This window comes from Esox lucius, chromosome 24 (assembly GCF_011004845.1).
Source record: "Esox lucius isolate fEsoLuc1 chromosome 24, fEsoLuc1.pri, whole genome shotgun sequence".
NCBI lineage: Eukaryota > Metazoa > Chordata > Actinopteri > Esociformes > Esocidae > Esox > Esox lucius.
Window position 1 is genome coordinate 4,379,270 of NC_047592.1, and position 17,609 is coordinate 4,396,878.

General features: G+C 40.4%; 3 protein-coding genes across 4 annotated transcripts; all 3 read right to left on the reverse strand.

Moving 5' to 3' along the window:
• Window positions 1-143: 143 nt before the first annotated feature.
• On the reverse strand, window positions 144-3,614 carry LOC114830236 (ladderlectin-like). 2 transcript variants are annotated; one of them, XM_034290308.1, is made up of 7 exons: window positions 3,535-3,614; window positions 2,294-2,378; window positions 1,966-2,039; window positions 1,730-1,824; window positions 1,122-1,256; window positions 490-628; window positions 144-384 (listed from the first exon to the last, which is right to left on the reverse strand). In XM_034290308.1, exons 3-7 carry the CDS (start codon window positions 2,027-2,029, stop codon window positions 314-316), a joined length of 504 nt encoding a protein of 167 aa, XP_034146199.1. In that variant the 5' UTR covers window positions 2,030-2,039; window positions 2,294-2,378; window positions 3,535-3,614; the 3' UTR covers window positions 144-313. The 2 variants fall into 2 exon arrangements, with proteins under 2 accessions (XP_034146199.1, XP_034146200.1); XM_034290309.1 differs by having other exon boundaries at window positions 148-384; window positions 490-604; window positions 3,535-3,608.
• Window positions 3,615-5,638: 2,024 nt separating this feature from the next.
• Window positions 5,639-7,358, reverse strand: LOC114832771 (ladderlectin-like). The gene is made up of 5 exons (XM_034290785.1): window positions 7,324-7,358; window positions 6,594-6,693; window positions 6,368-6,505; window positions 5,870-5,981; window positions 5,639-5,772 (listed from the first exon to the last, which is right to left on the reverse strand). Exons 1-5 carry the CDS (start codon window positions 7,356-7,358, stop codon window positions 5,705-5,707), a joined length of 453 nt encoding a protein of 150 aa, XP_034146676.1. The 3' UTR covers window positions 5,639-5,704.
• Window positions 7,359-7,545: 187 nt separating this feature from the next.
• Window positions 7,546-9,266, reverse strand: LOC117593857 (ladderlectin-like). Its single transcript, XM_034290323.1, has 6 exons — window positions 9,159-9,266; window positions 8,741-8,807; window positions 8,507-8,595; window positions 8,285-8,422; window positions 7,770-7,884; window positions 7,546-7,678 (listed from the first exon to the last, which is right to left on the reverse strand). Exons 2-6 carry the CDS (start codon window positions 8,796-8,798, stop codon window positions 7,611-7,613), a joined length of 468 nt encoding a protein of 155 aa, XP_034146214.1. The 5' UTR covers window positions 8,799-8,807; window positions 9,159-9,266; the 3' UTR covers window positions 7,546-7,610.
• Between the last annotated feature and the right edge of the window lie 8,343 nt (window positions 9,267-17,609).

A 17,609-nucleotide genomic window follows, 5' to 3' on the forward strand; every position in this document is an offset into this window, starting at 1 on the left:
AAACAGCAGGGGTTGGAAAGAGGCTCAATCCGGTGCTGTATTCTGCCAAACAATGTCACTTAGGAAGACAACCAATTTTATGAAATAAAAAAAGATCTACAAAAACAACATGCCTAGATTATTATACATTTTTTATTGTAGATTTTTGTAGGAATCTTTAAGGGATGCAAGGCAGTTATGAAAATTAAAAAAATGTGTGTAGACCATTTAATGTCAGCAACATCCCTTCAGAACAAACATTTACAGCAGATAATTCAGTGTTCAACTTCAGCATAGTGTGTTCATTGAAGATGCATTGTTGGTTCCAGTTGATTCAACTTGTTTTTAATAAGCACACAGAAGAAAATGTTTTGTCACAAATATTATCATTCCAGCGATGTTCCTCTTTGAAAGGAAACAATAGAACCTTGAATTAGACACTCAATTATGCAGTAATATATTGTGAAAAAATGTATGTGATAGTAGATCAGTGAATGGTGGTGGGCTTACTTCCATAGTTCATCTCAATACATGGTTCTCTGGTGCTATTAAAGTTGTTTGGTTCTCCTTTCGCCCAGATCTGGTAACCAAATGTGGAGCCATCACTCCAGAACCATTGTCTGTTCTGTTGGAAAGTGGTGAATGGGCTCAGTATCAAAACAAGGTGCGCTTTCTTAGCGTACGAACTCAGACACAGGTCTTCTAGCACAAAGTGCAAGATTTCCCATCGCATCAGCAGTAACATGTAGACCGGCCCTGTTGAAAACCAATTAGCAGAAAGTGATGGATTTTAAAGGCCCTTGATTTGATGGTAGATTCTTGCCCCAAGTCTACAACGATTTAATCTAAAAATGGGTCCCATGTATTGGTAGCAGGGGACAAGGTAGCATTGAGAAAGCCTGCATTCACCACTACCCATACAAGCACTGTAGCTCTGGATAAGAGGGTCTGATAGAGGACAACAATATTTGAAATGTAGAACACCAAATTGCAAAATGGGCCAGAACGGTGCTGGACACGATCCTGGTCCAAGACAAAAAATGTCATTACTTGGGTACTAGTCCACTATAGGACAATGTCAGTTCAGGTGAAGCCCCTTTCAAGTCACTGTTCCATAAACTCTTTAACAGAAAACAGGGTACCTTTACAAAGTGTGCCTGGACAGCATCAGAGCCCCCAATCCAGGCAGGGGAACCATCTGTCAACTGCAATAGAAAGTGGGACTCCTCTGGGCTGTGAACTGACACCAGGTTGGCCCCAAGGGTGAGACAGTGGCTCTATAGGTAGAGAAGACCTCATTAAACATTGGTTGGCTAGTCTTTTTACATGTTATTTAAATTTGGCCACAACCACTAACGCCATTTGAAACAGTGTAATACTGTTGGTCTTAACCACTGGCTTATTTATTAAATCAACAGGATACAATATACAACGTTGTAACAGGATCATGTCAGGTATTCAAAAATGATACACCTCCACAGGTGCACTTGGAGTGGAGATGATAGACAAACAGCAGAGAATGTACACCGATTAGTGTAAAAACACCTTTATCATGGTGTCAAACACTGCATAGTGTATTTATAGTATTATCTAGCCAACACAAAGGCATTTTATCTTTGAAATCCACATGAGTGCCTTGTTTGCGTTTTCACCTTTTTAGATGCACATAAAGGAAATGTCCAACTGGATGAGCAGGTTAATTTCAACAGAATCTCTACATTCAGAGGGGAAGTTCAGAGTGATGTTGTACCTCTGCCTCCATCCATGTTCTGGGAGTCCTAATAAACTGAAAGCAGCGGGATTGAAATTTCACCCATCCTTGTCGGCATGGTTTGTTCTGTGACCCTGTAAGGAGAGGATACAGGATGTGTTTGTAGCTCCAGTAGAGTCCAGACTTAACTACAAATGACCTTAAGTTACAATGTTCATGTACTAGTCAGATCACCCCCTGTAATGTTAGAAACACAGAAGCAATGAAGGAATTACCCTCCTTTGTGCCAGCCAGCGTGAAGGGGGCACTGAGAAGCAGGATCACAGTCAGGGTCAGCATGGTGAGTGTCCTGAGAACGCAGGTTGACAAATACTAGTTTATTCTACAGCCACACGTCTGAACGATCAGAATGCAATCCTGCTGCTGACCAACAGTTGCTGTCCCAGCTGACATCTGCCACCACACCCAGTGTATTTCAGGACTACCATGTCAGAGGCAACTAACCATGGCTAAGTCTTCATATCGTCAACCACCTAAAGTAGATCACTTTCTACAAGACCTTCAGGGCTTCGCTTGGGAAGCAGACAGAAACAGAACACTCACCGTTTAAGCACCACAGGTTACTTCACTTTGGTTCTCTGCAAGGGTCTTCACAGCTTCTCACTGCCTACTGCTTCTTTTAAAGGTCCTGTCACAGGTGGAATGAATGCCCAGGTTTGATTTCCCTGGTGCTCCTAATTAGGTATTTTATTAATTGAAAAGTGTTTGGCTCCTGTGTTCCAGGCAAGGGCTCAATCACAGCTTTTGCCTCAAAACCTTCAGCAGAAAGATTGGTCTTTAAGAGGTGAGATGACTAACAAATGCCAGAGAAACTTGTGATCAGCTGGCACATTCCTGAATGTTCCAGAAAGAAATTGCACTTAAGTCAGTTCTCTTTCATTGCCTAAATGTTGTCCATTTTGGTAGTCTAGAACAGCTTTGTTCATGAATGTAGAGTTGTGGAAATTGTTCACTATAGCCTTCCCATTTCCAGTCAAGCCTGTCAAATTACTGGTGAGGCATCAGCCAGCAGACATGCTAACTGGAGCAGTCCAATTACCTAGTTGTATTGCCTGTTAGCCACAGTAATTGAAGAAAAAACTGGAGGAGGATGTAAAGTCAAACTGGGACCTACCTAGTTTCATTAACATTAAGCCATTTACAGACCCTGGGTAGTGTGCAGAATTTAAAATGGCACAGGGGGCAATGAACACTCATTTTAATCATAAGCACATGGTCCTCCCACTCCAGTTCACAAAGAACCACCTCAGATTGTAGGTTTACATTGTATAGAAGGTATAAAGATTAATGCAGAGCAGTATCATGGAGGCAATAATTCTGGCAAGAGGAATGTGTGCACTTGTTTTATTAGTCAAATAAGGAGCATTCACAAACATTCATGCCTGTGATTATCCCTAGTGTTCAGAGACACTGAAATCTGATTCTGCCAGATCTACTCTGCCCATAGAGAACACAGGGAAGGAAACTTAATTCCACACATTGCATCATTCCACCTATGTTTCTCTGAAAAATAAAAAATCTATCAGATATAGCTTGCATACATAAGTGGAAGTTACCTACAGCAAGCACATCCTGAATCGTCCCACTACCACCTGCACATGAATTAAAAACTACTCCCAAAATGTGCAGAGTCCACTAGCAATTCTGGTCAGAGTCCCTGTATCCTGACAGTCAAGAATGATTCAGGTGTAGACGCGGCTCATAAGGTCCTCTAAACCTACATTTGAATTGAGATGTGACCCTAGACTTGGTGTTCCTAGTGAGTCAGTCCAAATATACTCTACCTGGGCTGAACCTCCAAACCAGAGCGGGAGTCTCACAGTCTGTGTTAGTGCCTGCAGGAACTGGAATTCCTCAGGGTTGTGCACCGATGCCAAGTGTCCAGAGTAGCTGTCGGAATCACGCTCAGACTCTAGATTCCAGCCCAGAGACACACAGTTGTGCTAGAATAAGAGGTAGACCAGGACAAAGAACAAGTTCATTGTACAGTTTCACTGTGAATTATCAAACCTTGTGCTGGGAGTAACAAAAGACCAGGCTTCGAGGTGAAAAGCCTTAAACTTATGGAAAGGTCTCTCAGGAACTTGACTTAGGTTAATTCACAGAACAGTGTTACCTCTGCTTCACGCCAGGTCCTCACCGTCTTGTCAATCAGGATGCATTGTGACTGAAACTCAAACCATCTTTTGGGACACTTGCGCTTACCTGAGAACAAATCCCAGTCAAATGTGTTCATTCATCACTTCACATCCACTATAATGAAACAGTAAGTATGTGCTGTGAAGACTGAGGGAAACTATAGGGAGAGTAACGGAAATGGAATTAGTGGCCCCTTCAACATATCCCATACAGCCTATTGGACAAAATTAAGTCCCTCCCCCAGACCTTGTCCAATGGGTTTGAAGAGTGACAAGTACAAATTAGAGAATACACTAAAGGGTTTGTTTCATCACCATTTCTTTCTAGAAACCAAGAACAATAACTGAACAGTCTGAACCTGGTCAACACAATGTTGTCAGATCATTTTCAAGGACACAGCTTAAAAATGCACAGAATAAAGTTGACACATCCATCATTCCTGTTCCCATCTGCCAGACAAAATGTGGACTTGTATTTATGGAAACATGTAAGTGGATCCATTTACCCCCATGGCCCACATCACCCAGAGCAAAGACAGCACTGAGAAGCAGAACAATCAACATGGTCACAGTGAGAAAACTCTGAAAAACAGATGAAGAATGAGACAAAAAATGTCAGAAGTCACATTAATGCAGGCAAGTGAAGCAGTTCCCTAATGTCTTCCAGCATGCAGTACAAATTACCTTGTTACAAAGCCCTCAAAAGTCACAACTGCCTCTCTCAATACTCTGAGTCACTCTCCACTCCTTTTTAAGGACCAGACACAGGTGAGATGAATGTCCTGGATTGCTGGGCAAGCTTTATCACAGGTGCTCCTAATTAAGTCTTGGTAAACTGACTCCTTTTCCTGTTTTGTCATTCTCAGTCCTAAAACCCATTGGAGGAGGTAACAAGGGAAGGGTTTTCTCATCCAATGGGGTTTTAGGAGAGGACACAATGATCATTAAATTGAAAGCTCCCCCCTTCTTTTTTTTCAGCGAAGTGGAACATTTGTCTCTAATTGATTTGATCAACTATGAAAAATACAGACCAAAAAGATCTCTTGTGATCTGTCTACTAATAAGACAAAACAAATGATGCTGCCTGACTGAATGCAGCCTCATCTGACAGATCTTACATTAAATATGTTATCAACACCTATCTTGGCAGAGTCCCAAAAGAGTTGGTTGATTCTCTTACAGATTATGTACTGATCTTCAACAAAAATTTAACTCTAACCATACTTTAGTTGACCCCAAAATTACTACCCTTAATAGTGATTTTATGAAACAAAAAAGGGGGTTGGGTCAAATAACATAGGGCTGGGGATAGGCTTGTTTGAACAGAGGAGACTTGGGGTGGTGGAGGAATATGGCAACAGATTGGGAGTCCTGGATGAATTGTGGAAGTGCATTCCAAAGTCTTGGAGCAGCCCGTGAAAAAGCCCTGCCTCCAAAGCTCCGCAGCTTGGATCGGAATGAAGCCTGCAGTGGCAGAGCAGAATGACTTGGAGGAATGGTGTTGGAGAATAACTTCCGAGAGATTCAAAGTGGCACAAATAAAAGAGGACTGGAGAGTGCTGCAGACGCAGTGGGTCTATTCAGGACTGGATGAAACTGCTTTCAAATATTTCACCCCACACATGGAAAGCCATTCAGATTGATGTTAAGTTGAATGTCAAGATATTTAAAATGTTGAACTGTGCCACATTCTAGACCCTGAAACTAACCATTAAGGACAATAATTATTAAGTTAAATAACTCATGACAGTAGAGTTCAGCTGTTTTATTGACAACCACAACAATCAATAGGTAAACATGACAGCAATAATTGATTTCAATCGCTTTGTGAGCAGACCGAAGCAAAGGGCTTTTCACAGACTTCATTGTTCCAGCGATGTTTATCTTCAAAGAAAACAGTAGATATTACTCCCAAATCACAGACGAGTAGTCAATGAACTCTCAAGTGAGATTTGACAAATGGATCAGTGGATGACTGTACCTCCAAAATTCATCTGAATACACGACTGTCCAACAATACAGTTGTTAGGCATTCCTTCTGCCCACTGTCGGTAATTAAATCCAGAGCCATCAGTCCAGGACCAGCTCTTGTACTGTAGAGAAGCAGTGAGGTCTCAGTAGCAATGCAAAGACATGACATTTGTATTCAGAAAGAACATAGGTTACTACAAAATGCAGATGCATTAGTAATGCTATAGACTGTTGGTCTTCAGAAACCGAAAAATGAGAACACTAACCTGAAATGGTTTCTCAATAAACATCATTGTGTATTATTTGCAGACAAACTACATTAACATCATTTTAATGTAGTATTGGCCATGGGACTGAGGTAATTATATTGACATCACAAGCACCCTGTGACTTATTTCCAGATATACCCAAACACCTTACTAAACTGGGAGCAAGACTGTCCCTGTGGAGTGTTTCTAACTGTAGTCAATGATAAAACATGTTTTGTTACACCAGTATGACAAGGTACCTGTGTCATCTCTGGCTGACCACTATCCGTTCCTCCAATCCAGGTCAAAGGTAAATCAAAAGTCAACGCCTCCAGAAATATAGACTCCAGCCAGCTGTGTACTGAGGCCAGGTGTCCACCAAGAGACTGACAGTGGAACTGAAGGAAGAGGCAAAGATGGACAATGTCATTTAACCAGTGATGTGCGGTTGTGTTTATCCACCCCAGTCTAGAGTTAGGGGGCTACCTCCGCATCCGCCCAAGATCTTGGAGTCTCATCGAAAATGACAAAATGGGAACCAAACTGGCGCCATTCCCCAGGGCACCTGTGTGGCCCTGTAAGACAACTGTAAGAAAAAGATCTAAATTAGTGGTTGTAAAATAACTGGGTAACAAGACAAATACCAGTTCTTATCAAAATTAAGTCAATATTACACTAACAACCATCTCAGCCGAAGATCACTGTAATCATCACTTTAACCAGGACACTAAATTCACCAAACAGGGACTAGTGTCATCTGGCATAAAGACAGTGTAATCAGACCTGTTGACCTCTCACCTTCTGAAATTGTCAGTTCTCACTTAAGACCTCTACAAACTTTTTCACTGAGCCTCCCTGTGATGTGAGTTTTGTGTCACTGCTCTCCTTTTTAAGGACCTGACACAGGTGAGATGAATGTTCTTGATTGCTAGGCAGGCTTTACCCCAGGTGTTCCTATTGTAAACTGATTATTGGAAAGGTGAAATATTCATTTTCCATTCTCAATTTAGTGCTCACGTCCTCTCTCCGGGCTGTCTTAAAACCCTTAAGGGAGAAGGTTCTCATCCAACAACTTTTTAGGACAGAGGACAATGAGCATGAAATTGACAGCTCCCCTGGTCTTTTTGGCAAGGTAGAAAAGGTGATTTCTTTGACCAGTCAGATCTGCACTGAAAAATGTGACTTCTACATAATATTAAGAAAGACTAAATTGTACTTCCTGAACACAGCCTCATTTAACAGATCATACATTGCCTAGATTAGTATTGGGGAACATTTCACATTCCGAGAAGGGTTTTTGTTGATGCTCTGACTCAGTAATTGATTTAATAACTTTAATCCTAACTGTACCTTAACTCAAAACCCTAACTGACACATTCTAGATTCTGGAACAACCCTCAAGGACATGACTTGTAAAATTAACCCAAATGCCAAGCAATGTGTTCAGGTGTTTTATTGACAAACACATCATTCAACAGGACGATGTCACAGCAACAAGTTGATTTAATGGCTTCTGGAGCAGACTGATGCAAAGCGCTTCTCACAGACTTCGTCGTTCCAGCGATGTTTTTCTTCAAAGAAAACAGTAAAAATTACACCCACATAGACAGGATTCAATGAACTGTCAAGTTAGATGTGACTGATGGACAGGTGAATGACTACCTCCAAAGTTCATCTGAATACATGGCTCTCTGACACCATTATAGTTGTTGGGTTCCCCTTGTGCCCATTCATGGTAATTAAATCCAGATCCATCAGTCCAGGACCAGCGCCTGTCCTGTGGAGAAGTGTAGGTTTCACCATCACACCCATGACATTTAGGCATTCATCAACTACACTAGCAACTACCACAGAACACCAATCCATTTGGAAAGCTATAGAAACACAAAGACGGTTAACCTGTTCAGTCCAAATCAACAAACATCTATATTATGGTGTCCCAAAACACAGACTGGCTCACATTGACATCATTAAACTACAGTACTGGTCAACTGAACAGGCTATTGAAGACATCACACAATATTTCAAACAGATTTGACATCACAAGCATCCTGTAGACCCATTTCCATGTATACCTAATGACCTTACATATCTGGGAGCAAGACTGTCCCTGTGGAGTGTTTCTAACTGTGGTCATGCCGATGAAGCGCGTTTGTTACACCAGTCAGACGAAGTACCTTTCTCAACTCTGGCCGACCACCATCATTTCCTCCAATCCAGGTCAAAGGTGAGCCTACAGACAACGTCTCCAGGAACCTAGACTCCTTCCAGCTGTGTACTGAGGCCAGGTGTCCACCAAGAGACTGACAGTGATGCTAAAAAGGCAAAGATGGACAAAGTTAATAAACCAGGAATATGCAGTAGTGTTTCCACACAAATATCTAGGGTGAGACGGCTACCTCTGCCTCAGTCCATGACCTCAGAGTCTCTTCAAAACGGAAGCAGCGGGATCCAAACTTTTGCCATCCCCGATTACATCTGGATGGCCCTGTAAGACCAAAGTAAGTAAAACACTCAGCTACATGTGACCAAGAAACATTTAAGAATCAAAACTGATCCACAAGCGGCATTAAACCAGTCAATATTGTATAGACCAGTCAGTCATATTGTTGAGAAAAGGGGAACCCTCTTACTCGCATCTCCCAGAGAAAATGTAGCAATGAGAAGCAGGAAAACCATTATCACTCCCATGATGTAATCCTAAGAGAACACAAGACAAAGACCAGTTGTCATCAAAAGACTTGCTGAAACTGACAAGAGGAAACTGATCCTGACTAAAAGACTTAACCCTCCAAGTGGGATGTTTTCACCACAGAAGCTCAAAATGTACTATAGAACATCAACATTTTAGGTTCTGTCCAGACTTACCACAGAATGTATTATTCAGTTGTTAAGAATGTACTGAAAAAACAAAGTCAATACTATCTTTTCCACTAGAGTGGAACACTGGTCATCACTTTAACCAGGACATTAAATTCACCTCACAGGGAACAGCGTCATTTGATATAAAGGCAAACAGTGGAATAAGAATGACACCTGTTGACCTCTCACCTTCTGAAATCACCAGTTAACACTTCACTTGTTAAGCCCACTTCAGCTCTCTCCACTGAATCTCCCTGTGATGTGAGTTCTGTATCTCCTCTCCTTTTTAAGGAACTGAAACAGGTGAGATGATTATCCTGGATTACTGGGCTGGATTTGTCCCAGGTGCTCCTAATTAAGTCTTTAGAAATGTATTATTTGCAATGTAAAATACCTTTGTTTCCATCCACTTATTGAACTTGGTTTATGGGCAAAATCTAAAGTTTGCATAAAATGTTGATGCACGTTTCCCAAGCCAATGTGCATTTACACATTGTCAGTTTCCAACTAAAACAATTTTGCATGCATTCTAAATTGTCAAATAAAATTTCGGAAATGTTGAGTATTTCCATCGTTAGTTTTCTACTAGAAGTTGATTCGTGCTTAAAAATGTTGTGAACACAGTGGCTTTGCCCTGATGGCTGGCCAGCTAGTCCAACCCCCACAAAATGGAGCGACTTCATGAAGAATGTATTAATATTGGATACGTTTTCATAATTTTTTCATTAGTCAGTTGAACGCCACCGTTCATGTCATCTTCTGAAGGGCACCTTCAGTTGTGATATTTATCTCAGTAATAGATTTTTGACCAATCAGAACAGAGGGGTACACTACGAAGGGTGTTCAACCTACTCAGATTTAACTCTGGGTTATCAATTTATCAAGAGTTTGTCAACCCTGACTTTCCAAAGTGGTGTTAAACCGTACTACGACGGTGATTACGATCGGTGATTTGTTAGTTGACTCGCTGTTCACCCTTTACTGGAGTTTGTGCGCGTTCGCTTAAAAGGGGCGCGTTCGACAACGCAAGCTGAGTTTTTGCACAACGGCTCATGCTCCGTTTTCTTTCCTGGAAGTATGCACGTTTATATAGATGGTTATGAGGAGTTTAACGAAAGGTTAACACCGAAATTATTGTCCTTTGTTCTCTGTTCTGGCTTACAGACTCTTCTTTTATTAGTAGTATGAGATGTAAGGACAAGTAAAATAGTCTAAACATTTGAAAACACGATAATTCAGTTATGGCCTACATTTCTGAAACTGACCAATTACTCACTCTTAATTATTTAAGATCTACTCCATATAACGCCTAGGCTGCAGGGCTACCTGTATGAATTTAATGATCAAATACCTGAACATTAATGCTGTAAAATGAATTCCTATTCACATAACCACCCTCATGTTCTCCCAGGGGCGCTCTGATGTTGATATGTGTACAGTCAATAGCATGGAAAATCCCCCTCTGTCATAAACGTTTGGTCAATGTTTACCAAATCAAATATGTATTTGGTGTTACCATCAAGCCTTTTGTAACGTTTTTCATTCAACAGGACTTTTATGAAAATCAATGCCTGATGGAAACCTGAAATTAAAAGCTCCCACCGTCTAATTTTCTTTTAGCATGGCGGAAACGTTGTGATATTTTTCTCAATCAGATCAGCTCTGACAAATACACACCAATGATTGGTCTAAATGTTATTAAAAATAAAATTGCGCTGCCCGTCTGAATGCAGCCTCATCTCACAGATCTTACATTGCCCAGAAAAGGGCAATAATTAAAACTGTTATACAGTCAGTGTATTATGTCTAAGTAATTTAAAATCAGATTCAGAATTATAAGAATAGTCTGGTGAGTTACTGTTTACTTCCCTTGACAACTATTTTATTACCTACTACAGGCCGGATATAATTACCTTAACCCCAACAAGCAGTTGCTCACCAGCAAATAGTAATACCATAAACCAAATACCTATCATCTAGATGGAAATTGGGACTCAAAGTATAACCTAGTTATTTTTCACATCAGCTAATCTCATCAGGTGTTCGTTTGATGGAACAGATGACCTGCAATCGTTGGTCGATGCATGCAATGTCTTAGGAGGGGAACCGACTCCTGGGTTCTTGGGAGTGACAAAACTTGTTACCAAACATTTGGCAGAATGACCAGACCCCAGGAATTGTTGTAGCTCCTGTCCTGCGGAGATGTGTAGGTCTCAGCATCACACCCATGACATTTAGGCATTCCATGACCTCAGAGTCTCTTCAAAACTGAAGCAGCGTGATCCAAACTAGTGCCATCCCTGATTGCATTCGGGTTGCCCTGTAAAACAGTAAGATATTGACCAGTCTAAATGGCTGATTGAAATACACAATGTACCCTGTTGTCCTAGTTTACAATAAACGAGTTTGAGCTTCAAACTGCATTAAACTACTGAATGACACCATGTTGAAATATGAGTAGAAGTCCAATCCCAGGTCAGTGTACATACGTACACAAAAGGAAATTGATACAGTGGAGAGGATACTGCCTGAAATCAGTTTCCCAAAATTATTTTCAGTACTCCACATCTGGAAGACAGCAGGGGTGGGAGAGTCACTGAGGGTTGGAAAAAGGCTCAATCATGTTCTGTATTTTGCCAAACAATGTCACACATGTGTCACAGAGGAAGGAATATATAACCAATTTTCTGTTTTTTTTTTCTACATAAACAAAATCACTAGATTAATATACATTTAATAATTGTAGATTTTGATAGAAATCTTTAAGGGATGCAAGGCTGTTATGATATATCTGCAGAAAATATGTATAGACCGTTTAATGTCAGCAACATCCCTTCAGAACAAACATTTACAGCAGATAATTCAGCGTTCTACTTCAGAATAGTGTGTTCATTGAAGATGCATTGTTGGTTTCATTTGAATCAACATGTTTTTAATAAGCACACAGAAAAAAATGTTTTGTCAAAAATATCATTCCAGCGTAAATTAGACACTCAATTCTGCAGTAATATATTGTGAAATAATTGATTTGATAGTAGATCAGTGAATGGTGGTGGGCTTACTTCCATAGTTCATCTCAATACATGGTTCTCTGATGCTGTTAAAATTGTTTGGTTCTCCTTTCGCCCAGTTCTGGTAACCAAATGTGGAGCCATCACTCCAGAACCATTGTCTGTTCTGTTGGAAAGTGGTGAATGGGCTCAGTATCAAAACAGTTAAAGGTGCACTTTCTGAGCGTACGAACTCAAACGACACATTGGTCTTCTAGCAGTGCAAGATATCCCATCGCATCAGCAGTAACATGTAGACCGGCCCTGTTGAAAACCAATTAGCAGAAAGTGATGGATTTTAAAGGCCTTTAATTTGATGGTAGATTCTTGCCCCAAGTCTACAACGATTTAATCTAAAAATGGGTCCCATGTATTGGTGGCAGGGGACAAGGTAGCATTGAGAAAGCCTGCATTCACCACTACCCATACAAGCACTGTTGCTCTGGATAAGAGGGTCTGATAGAGGACTACAACATTTGAAATGTAGATCACCAAATTGCAAAATGGGCCAGAACGGTTTAACGTCACGATGCTGGTCCACTATAGGACAATGTCAGTTCAGGTGAAGCACCTTTCAAGTCACTGTTCCATTAACTCTTTAACAGAAAACAGGGTACCTTTACAAAGTGTGTCTAGACAGCATCAGAGCCCCCAATCCAGGCAGGGGAACCATCTGTCAACTGCAATAGAAAGTGGGACTCCTCTGGGCTGTGAACTGACACCAGGTTGGCCCCAAGGGTGAGACAGTGGCTCTATAGGTAGAGAAGACCTCATTAAACATTGGTTGGCTAGTCTTTTTACATGTTATTTAAATTTGGTAACAACCACTAATGCCCTTTGAAACGTTATAATACTGTTGGTCTTAACCACTGGCTTATTTATAAAATCAACAGGATACAATAGTGCAAGTTCACAGGTAAAAAAGTAAAATAACATGGTCTAGTTAGCATGATTCCGACAGCTACTCTGGACACTTGGCATTGATGCTCAACCCTGAGGAATTCCAGTTCCTGCAGGCACTAACACAGACTGTGAGCCTCCCGCTCTGGATCGGAGGTTCAGCCCAGGTAGAGTATATTTGGACTCACCGGGGGCATGCTCCCATGCTGGAGATTTTTTCCCCCAATTACGTCAGCTAAATGCACAATTTTCCAGGCTGTTTGAGATAAAAGAATGCCTCAAATTCTATACACTATCTGGGAAAATGATGACAGTTACTCAGTAAAAATCACCCAGTAGAGCCTACAACCTATTTTGTATTTAATTGTTCTACAGCTGTTGTGAATCCAAAACACCAAAAATGTTAAGGATGACTCATTTTCACCACTGGCAACTAAAAAGAGGCAACCATTATCTGACTATTTTTAAGTTAGCCTACATAGGTAAAATTGGATTTTGGTGTAAACATCATTACTAATCTTAAGAGTTCAGTTCTGTTTAGTTTGTGCTTAGCTGTTAAATTTGCTACATCAGAATCCATGAAATGGAAAAAAGAACAATTGAAGCTATAACTGCACAACACGGTTTATTGTGTATTTTTAAACAATACACAAGTAATAATAATGTAATATAATAAAACAATAGAAATCTGCTTTAAATCAAGAACAATTTAATAATTCATGCATTTCAATTTATACAAAAATTATCTCTAACAGGTAAAAGAGAAACTTAGAAAGAAAGCAATACAGGTGAGGATGAAGGCCAGGTGAGGAGGGTAGTGATGGTGTCAAGTGGAAGAACAGCGACAGCACTTCTGATAATCCTACAAGAAATAATAAGCATAAATCAATCAGAGGCAAACCATACAACTAATAATCAAACAAACCTAAACTAACACCTTTTTTTGGCCTATGGTATCCACCTTATTATTCACGGAAGAGTGGCACGGACATTTGTAAATGGAATGTGTCTGGCTTCCGATGTCATCCGCTTACAGTCATTTCTAGCTGTACAGAAAAGCTTGTTATGCATCTTGATTTTGGAAACTGGTATTTTTCTACCCTACCCTATTATTTTGATGTATTGAATTTGTCATAATTGTAAACACTAGTTTATAGCACAAATATTTGTATCATTAATAGCACTTTGTTATTCATCTCTTTATTTCCCTATATATGAACCGGAAATCTCACACATTCAGAAAATAGCTTACTTAGCTTCAAATTTGAAAGAAAAGGTGGATATACTGATTGCATGTTGTGTGGCATAAATGGATATGCATGTGGACTAAATGAGGGGTGAAAAAAAATAAATAAATAGATTCACATATGAATTACGTTTCCATCTTCTGCGGATTCGAACCGATTCACAAATTTCAAAAATCAATCTAAATGTTTAATAATGTGATGATGCATTATGAAGGAAGCTTATACTTGACTACCAAAGTTCTGTTGAAGTCTAACACTTCCCCGAGTTGGTTTGTTGGAAAGGAGAATAAAACACCAGGAGTCAGGTCAATTACCGTATCATATGTTCATTTATTACAGAAGCTTCTGGAGACACGTGTCGCCGCACAATGTCTAAGGATCAACATTCAACAGATCATTTTATACTTCTATTACGCCCAAAAGATAGAGTCGTTAAATTCACAGAACAAGTGTGCTATTGGTCCAGTTCCAGTTCTATTCCTTATAAGGATAAACGCAAACATCTTCTTGTCTCCTCCTGGTTTCTGTCTGGCCTGTCAGACTATGTGTGTGTGTCTCTAACCTGTGTCCTGTTTCTCACAAAACAGACATACTAAATCTTTCTCTCCCCGGCAACTGCTTAAACAGGGTTTCCTATTCTCCTACTTGCTCCTTCAGTTTCAGCTCATATTACAAACAATTAATATTTTGTTTCATTGGTTACAACAGCTTATAACAATTCACTAACTTATACAATCAATACATCTACATTGGTTTCTATTTGTTATTAACAAATAGAAAAAGTCTTAAATGTTTAGTTTAGTCAAGCACACGTCAAGCTTTTCTTGTGATCTTTCCTTGTAGAAGTAGGCTACTTTAGTTTTTACATAAAAGAAACACATTCAACATGGACACGCAAGCGGTTTTCTGTGGTAACAAACAAATACCATTACCCGCCTATAAAGAGAATGAACATGTCCTGTATCAGAGGCTAAATTCATAAATATTGAGAAGGCAATGGCCTGTATTGATAGATTATAGAACAATTACCCAGGGGCGTAGTTTATGGGGGGGATGGGGGGGAGGTAAACCCCTCAATATTCAAATCCATCAGTTACAACCCCCCCAATATTTCGACATGAGAATTACAGTAGATCAAATGAAAAGTATGAAGAATTCGTATATTTTGTAACAATAATTGTTCCTACTCAAATATGAGTTTGTCATAATCAAATAGGAAAAAAATAAATAATAATCCTCCCCTCCATTGAACCGATTGATAACGCCCAAGGCGCACTTTTTCCAAAACAACGCGAGTGGAGAGCACATGAGTCACGACGACGGGTAACGTTCAAAAATGAAGAGAAGCGCTGCACAGCGGACTTTATTTAACTGCTGGTCAGAGAGGGATGTAAAAAAACAACAGCCATATACTGAGAATGAGGTATGAGAATATTGTGTAATAGCTAAGTACACACCAGTGAAACCAGATATATTTTAGCTAGCTAATCTCCATTTCAATGTATTTAACTTATAGCTCACTTATCAGTATAACAAGTTACCAAATCAGCCGTCTGTTTTGCTAGTTCATTTTTCAATAGTGTCTGTAATTATCAATGACAAAAGTATTCACATCGGTGTTTGTTTTCTTCCTAAATTAATCTGACTTTTTAACGAATTGGATGAATGAACGATTTACTGGCGGTTTCTGTACTTAAGGCGAGACACGGCAGGCAAAAACATCGTTTTTTTCACTGGTCAATGTTGAGATTTGGGGCTCTATGGGGGCTATTTGTCTTCAATAACATGACTTCTTTCAGACTTGTGGTGTAAAAAAAGTCAAAAATACACATTAGGTCTTTATTTTACTACATTTCTAGTCTATTTGAGTCTCTTGATTTCGCCTAAATTCATCAAAAGTTGTCGTTCTAAATCAACTTGCTGCTCCGCGCGATCGCTGTTTGTACCCTGTCATATCATATATCACTGGAAAGGTCTCTCTCTCATGGTGAGTGCTGTCGGGTCTAAATATGCTAATTTCCTTTTTATCAGCAAGCAATCGTCAAATTAAAATTGGGCATTTTACTCTAAAAGCGGATCTCATTGGCTGATGTCAATTTCTGAGAAGGTAAAAAATTTGGCTACGCTCAAGTAAGAGACTCGGAGAGTCGGAAACCAGAAGATCAGTCCTTGAAGGCGAAGGCACAGGCAGGGATGAGCAGGGACGCGAAACCGAGAAGCAGGCAAGCAGGTCAGGAAGCCGGGTGATCAATCAGCGGAGGCTACAGTACAGGCTGGGAGAGACGGTAAGGATATCCAGGGGCAGGCAGGGAGGTCGGTGTTCCGGGAAGGCTGTCCGTAACAACACAGGTAGGGTAGGCAGGGGGAAACACGACGGGGCAGACGAACAGGTCAAGACGCAGGGTTCTGTAAACGAGGAGAGAGGACGGGACCGGAGGGTAGCGAACACAACAGGCTGGGAATCAACAAAGTAATGAGCGAGCGCGATAGCAGGCTTGGCAGGTCCACTGAGAACAATACCTCACACTGGAGGGGAGGTAGAGCACGGGCTAAATAGAGGGGTTAACAGGGCACAGGTGTTCAATATTCAGGTGATTGGGATCTGGAGTGTTGGGTGCGTTCATGCGTGCTGGGAAGTGAAACGGTGGCAGGTGCGGAGCGTGGCGGGGAGGAGTTGGACCGGGAGTGACGGGAAAACCTCACACCCAGAATGCATAGAAAATCTACCATAACATACATAACTGTGTGCACAGTACATAATTGTTGAAAATACAAAATAATGCTGTCTAAATCTAATCTAACTCTAAAACTAAATCTACAGTAACATACTGTACAAAGGTTATACAGTAAGAAACTACAGAAATAATTTACAGTGTACTTGTCACTTTTCTCCTACCTCTTTTTGTCATAACTTCTGTTACTCATGCTCCACTCATCTCTGGAAATTTCTTCCACTGAATGAAGAAAGTATAAACCAAAGAAAGTATCTGTGTTGCTGATCACAAACTTAAGATTCAAAATGTACTAATCTGCTCTTCACTCTTTACTGCTAAACGCATTTTCATCTCTTGTCCATCTTCCAATTCACCTGCTTTCATATTTCATTTCTTTTCATCTCTATTTTCTTTGCTTTTTCCCCTCACTCATCCCTTTCTTCTCCACTCCTCAAATCCAGACTTCCACTTGTCCTCTTCTCTCCTATTTTTCCACTCCTCATCACACATTTTTCTCCTCTCTCCTTCTCTTAACTTCTGCTTTTCACTTCATTCTCACTCCCCTCATCATCTCTCCTCCTCTTGTCCTCCAGCCTCTCCAGCTCCACAGGTATATTCGTGTCCTTGTCTCTTCACACACTTATTTTTCCTCCTTGTTCATTTTCAGACTTATCTCCTTACTCGGAATGTAATAAATGTAAAAGCTATTAACCATACAGAACTTCTGTA

What these genes read in the sequence shown, in the direction of transcription:
- LOC117593857 (XM_034290323.1), bottom strand. Translation starts at nt 8,798, where the DNA reads ATGGGAGTGATAATGGTTTTCCTGCTTCTCATTGCTACATTTTCTCTG. An exon ending in GGTCATGGACTGAGGCAGAG is followed by an intron (nt 8,423 to 8,506) that starts GTAGCCGTCTCA and finishes TTGCCTTTTTAG; the next exon opens with CATCACTGTCAGTCTCTTGG. An exon ending in TATTCAGATGAACTTTGGAG is followed by an intron (nt 7,679 to 7,769) that starts GTAGTCATTCAC and finishes TTTTCTTTGAAG; the next exon opens with AAAAACATCGCTGGAACGAC.
- LOC114832771 (XM_034290785.1), bottom strand. Translation starts at nt 7,358, where the DNA reads ATGTATGATCTGTTAAATGAGGCTGTGTTCAGGAA. An exon ending in GATCTTGGGCGGATGCGGAG is followed by an intron (nt 6,506 to 6,593) that starts GTAGCCCCCTAA and finishes CTCTTCCTTCAG; the next exon opens with TTCCACTGTCAGTCTCTTGG. An exon ending in GTCAGCCAGAGATGACACAG is followed by an intron (nt 5,982 to 6,367) that starts GTACCTTGTCAT and finishes GCTTCTCTACAG; the next exon opens with TACAAGAGCTGGTCCTGGAC.
- LOC114830236 (XM_034290308.1), bottom strand. Translation starts at nt 2,029, where the DNA reads ATGCTGACCCTGACTGTGATCCTGCTTCTCAGTGCCCCCTTCACGCTG. An exon ending in GAACATGGATGGAGGCAGAG is followed by an intron (nt 1,257 to 1,729) that starts GTACAACATCAC and finishes CTCTACCTATAG; the next exon opens with AGCCACTGTCTCACCCTTGG. An exon ending in TATTGAGATGAACTATGGAA is followed by an intron (nt 385 to 489) that starts GTAAGCCCACCA and finishes TTCCTTTCAAAG; the next exon opens with AGGAACATCGCTGGAATGAT.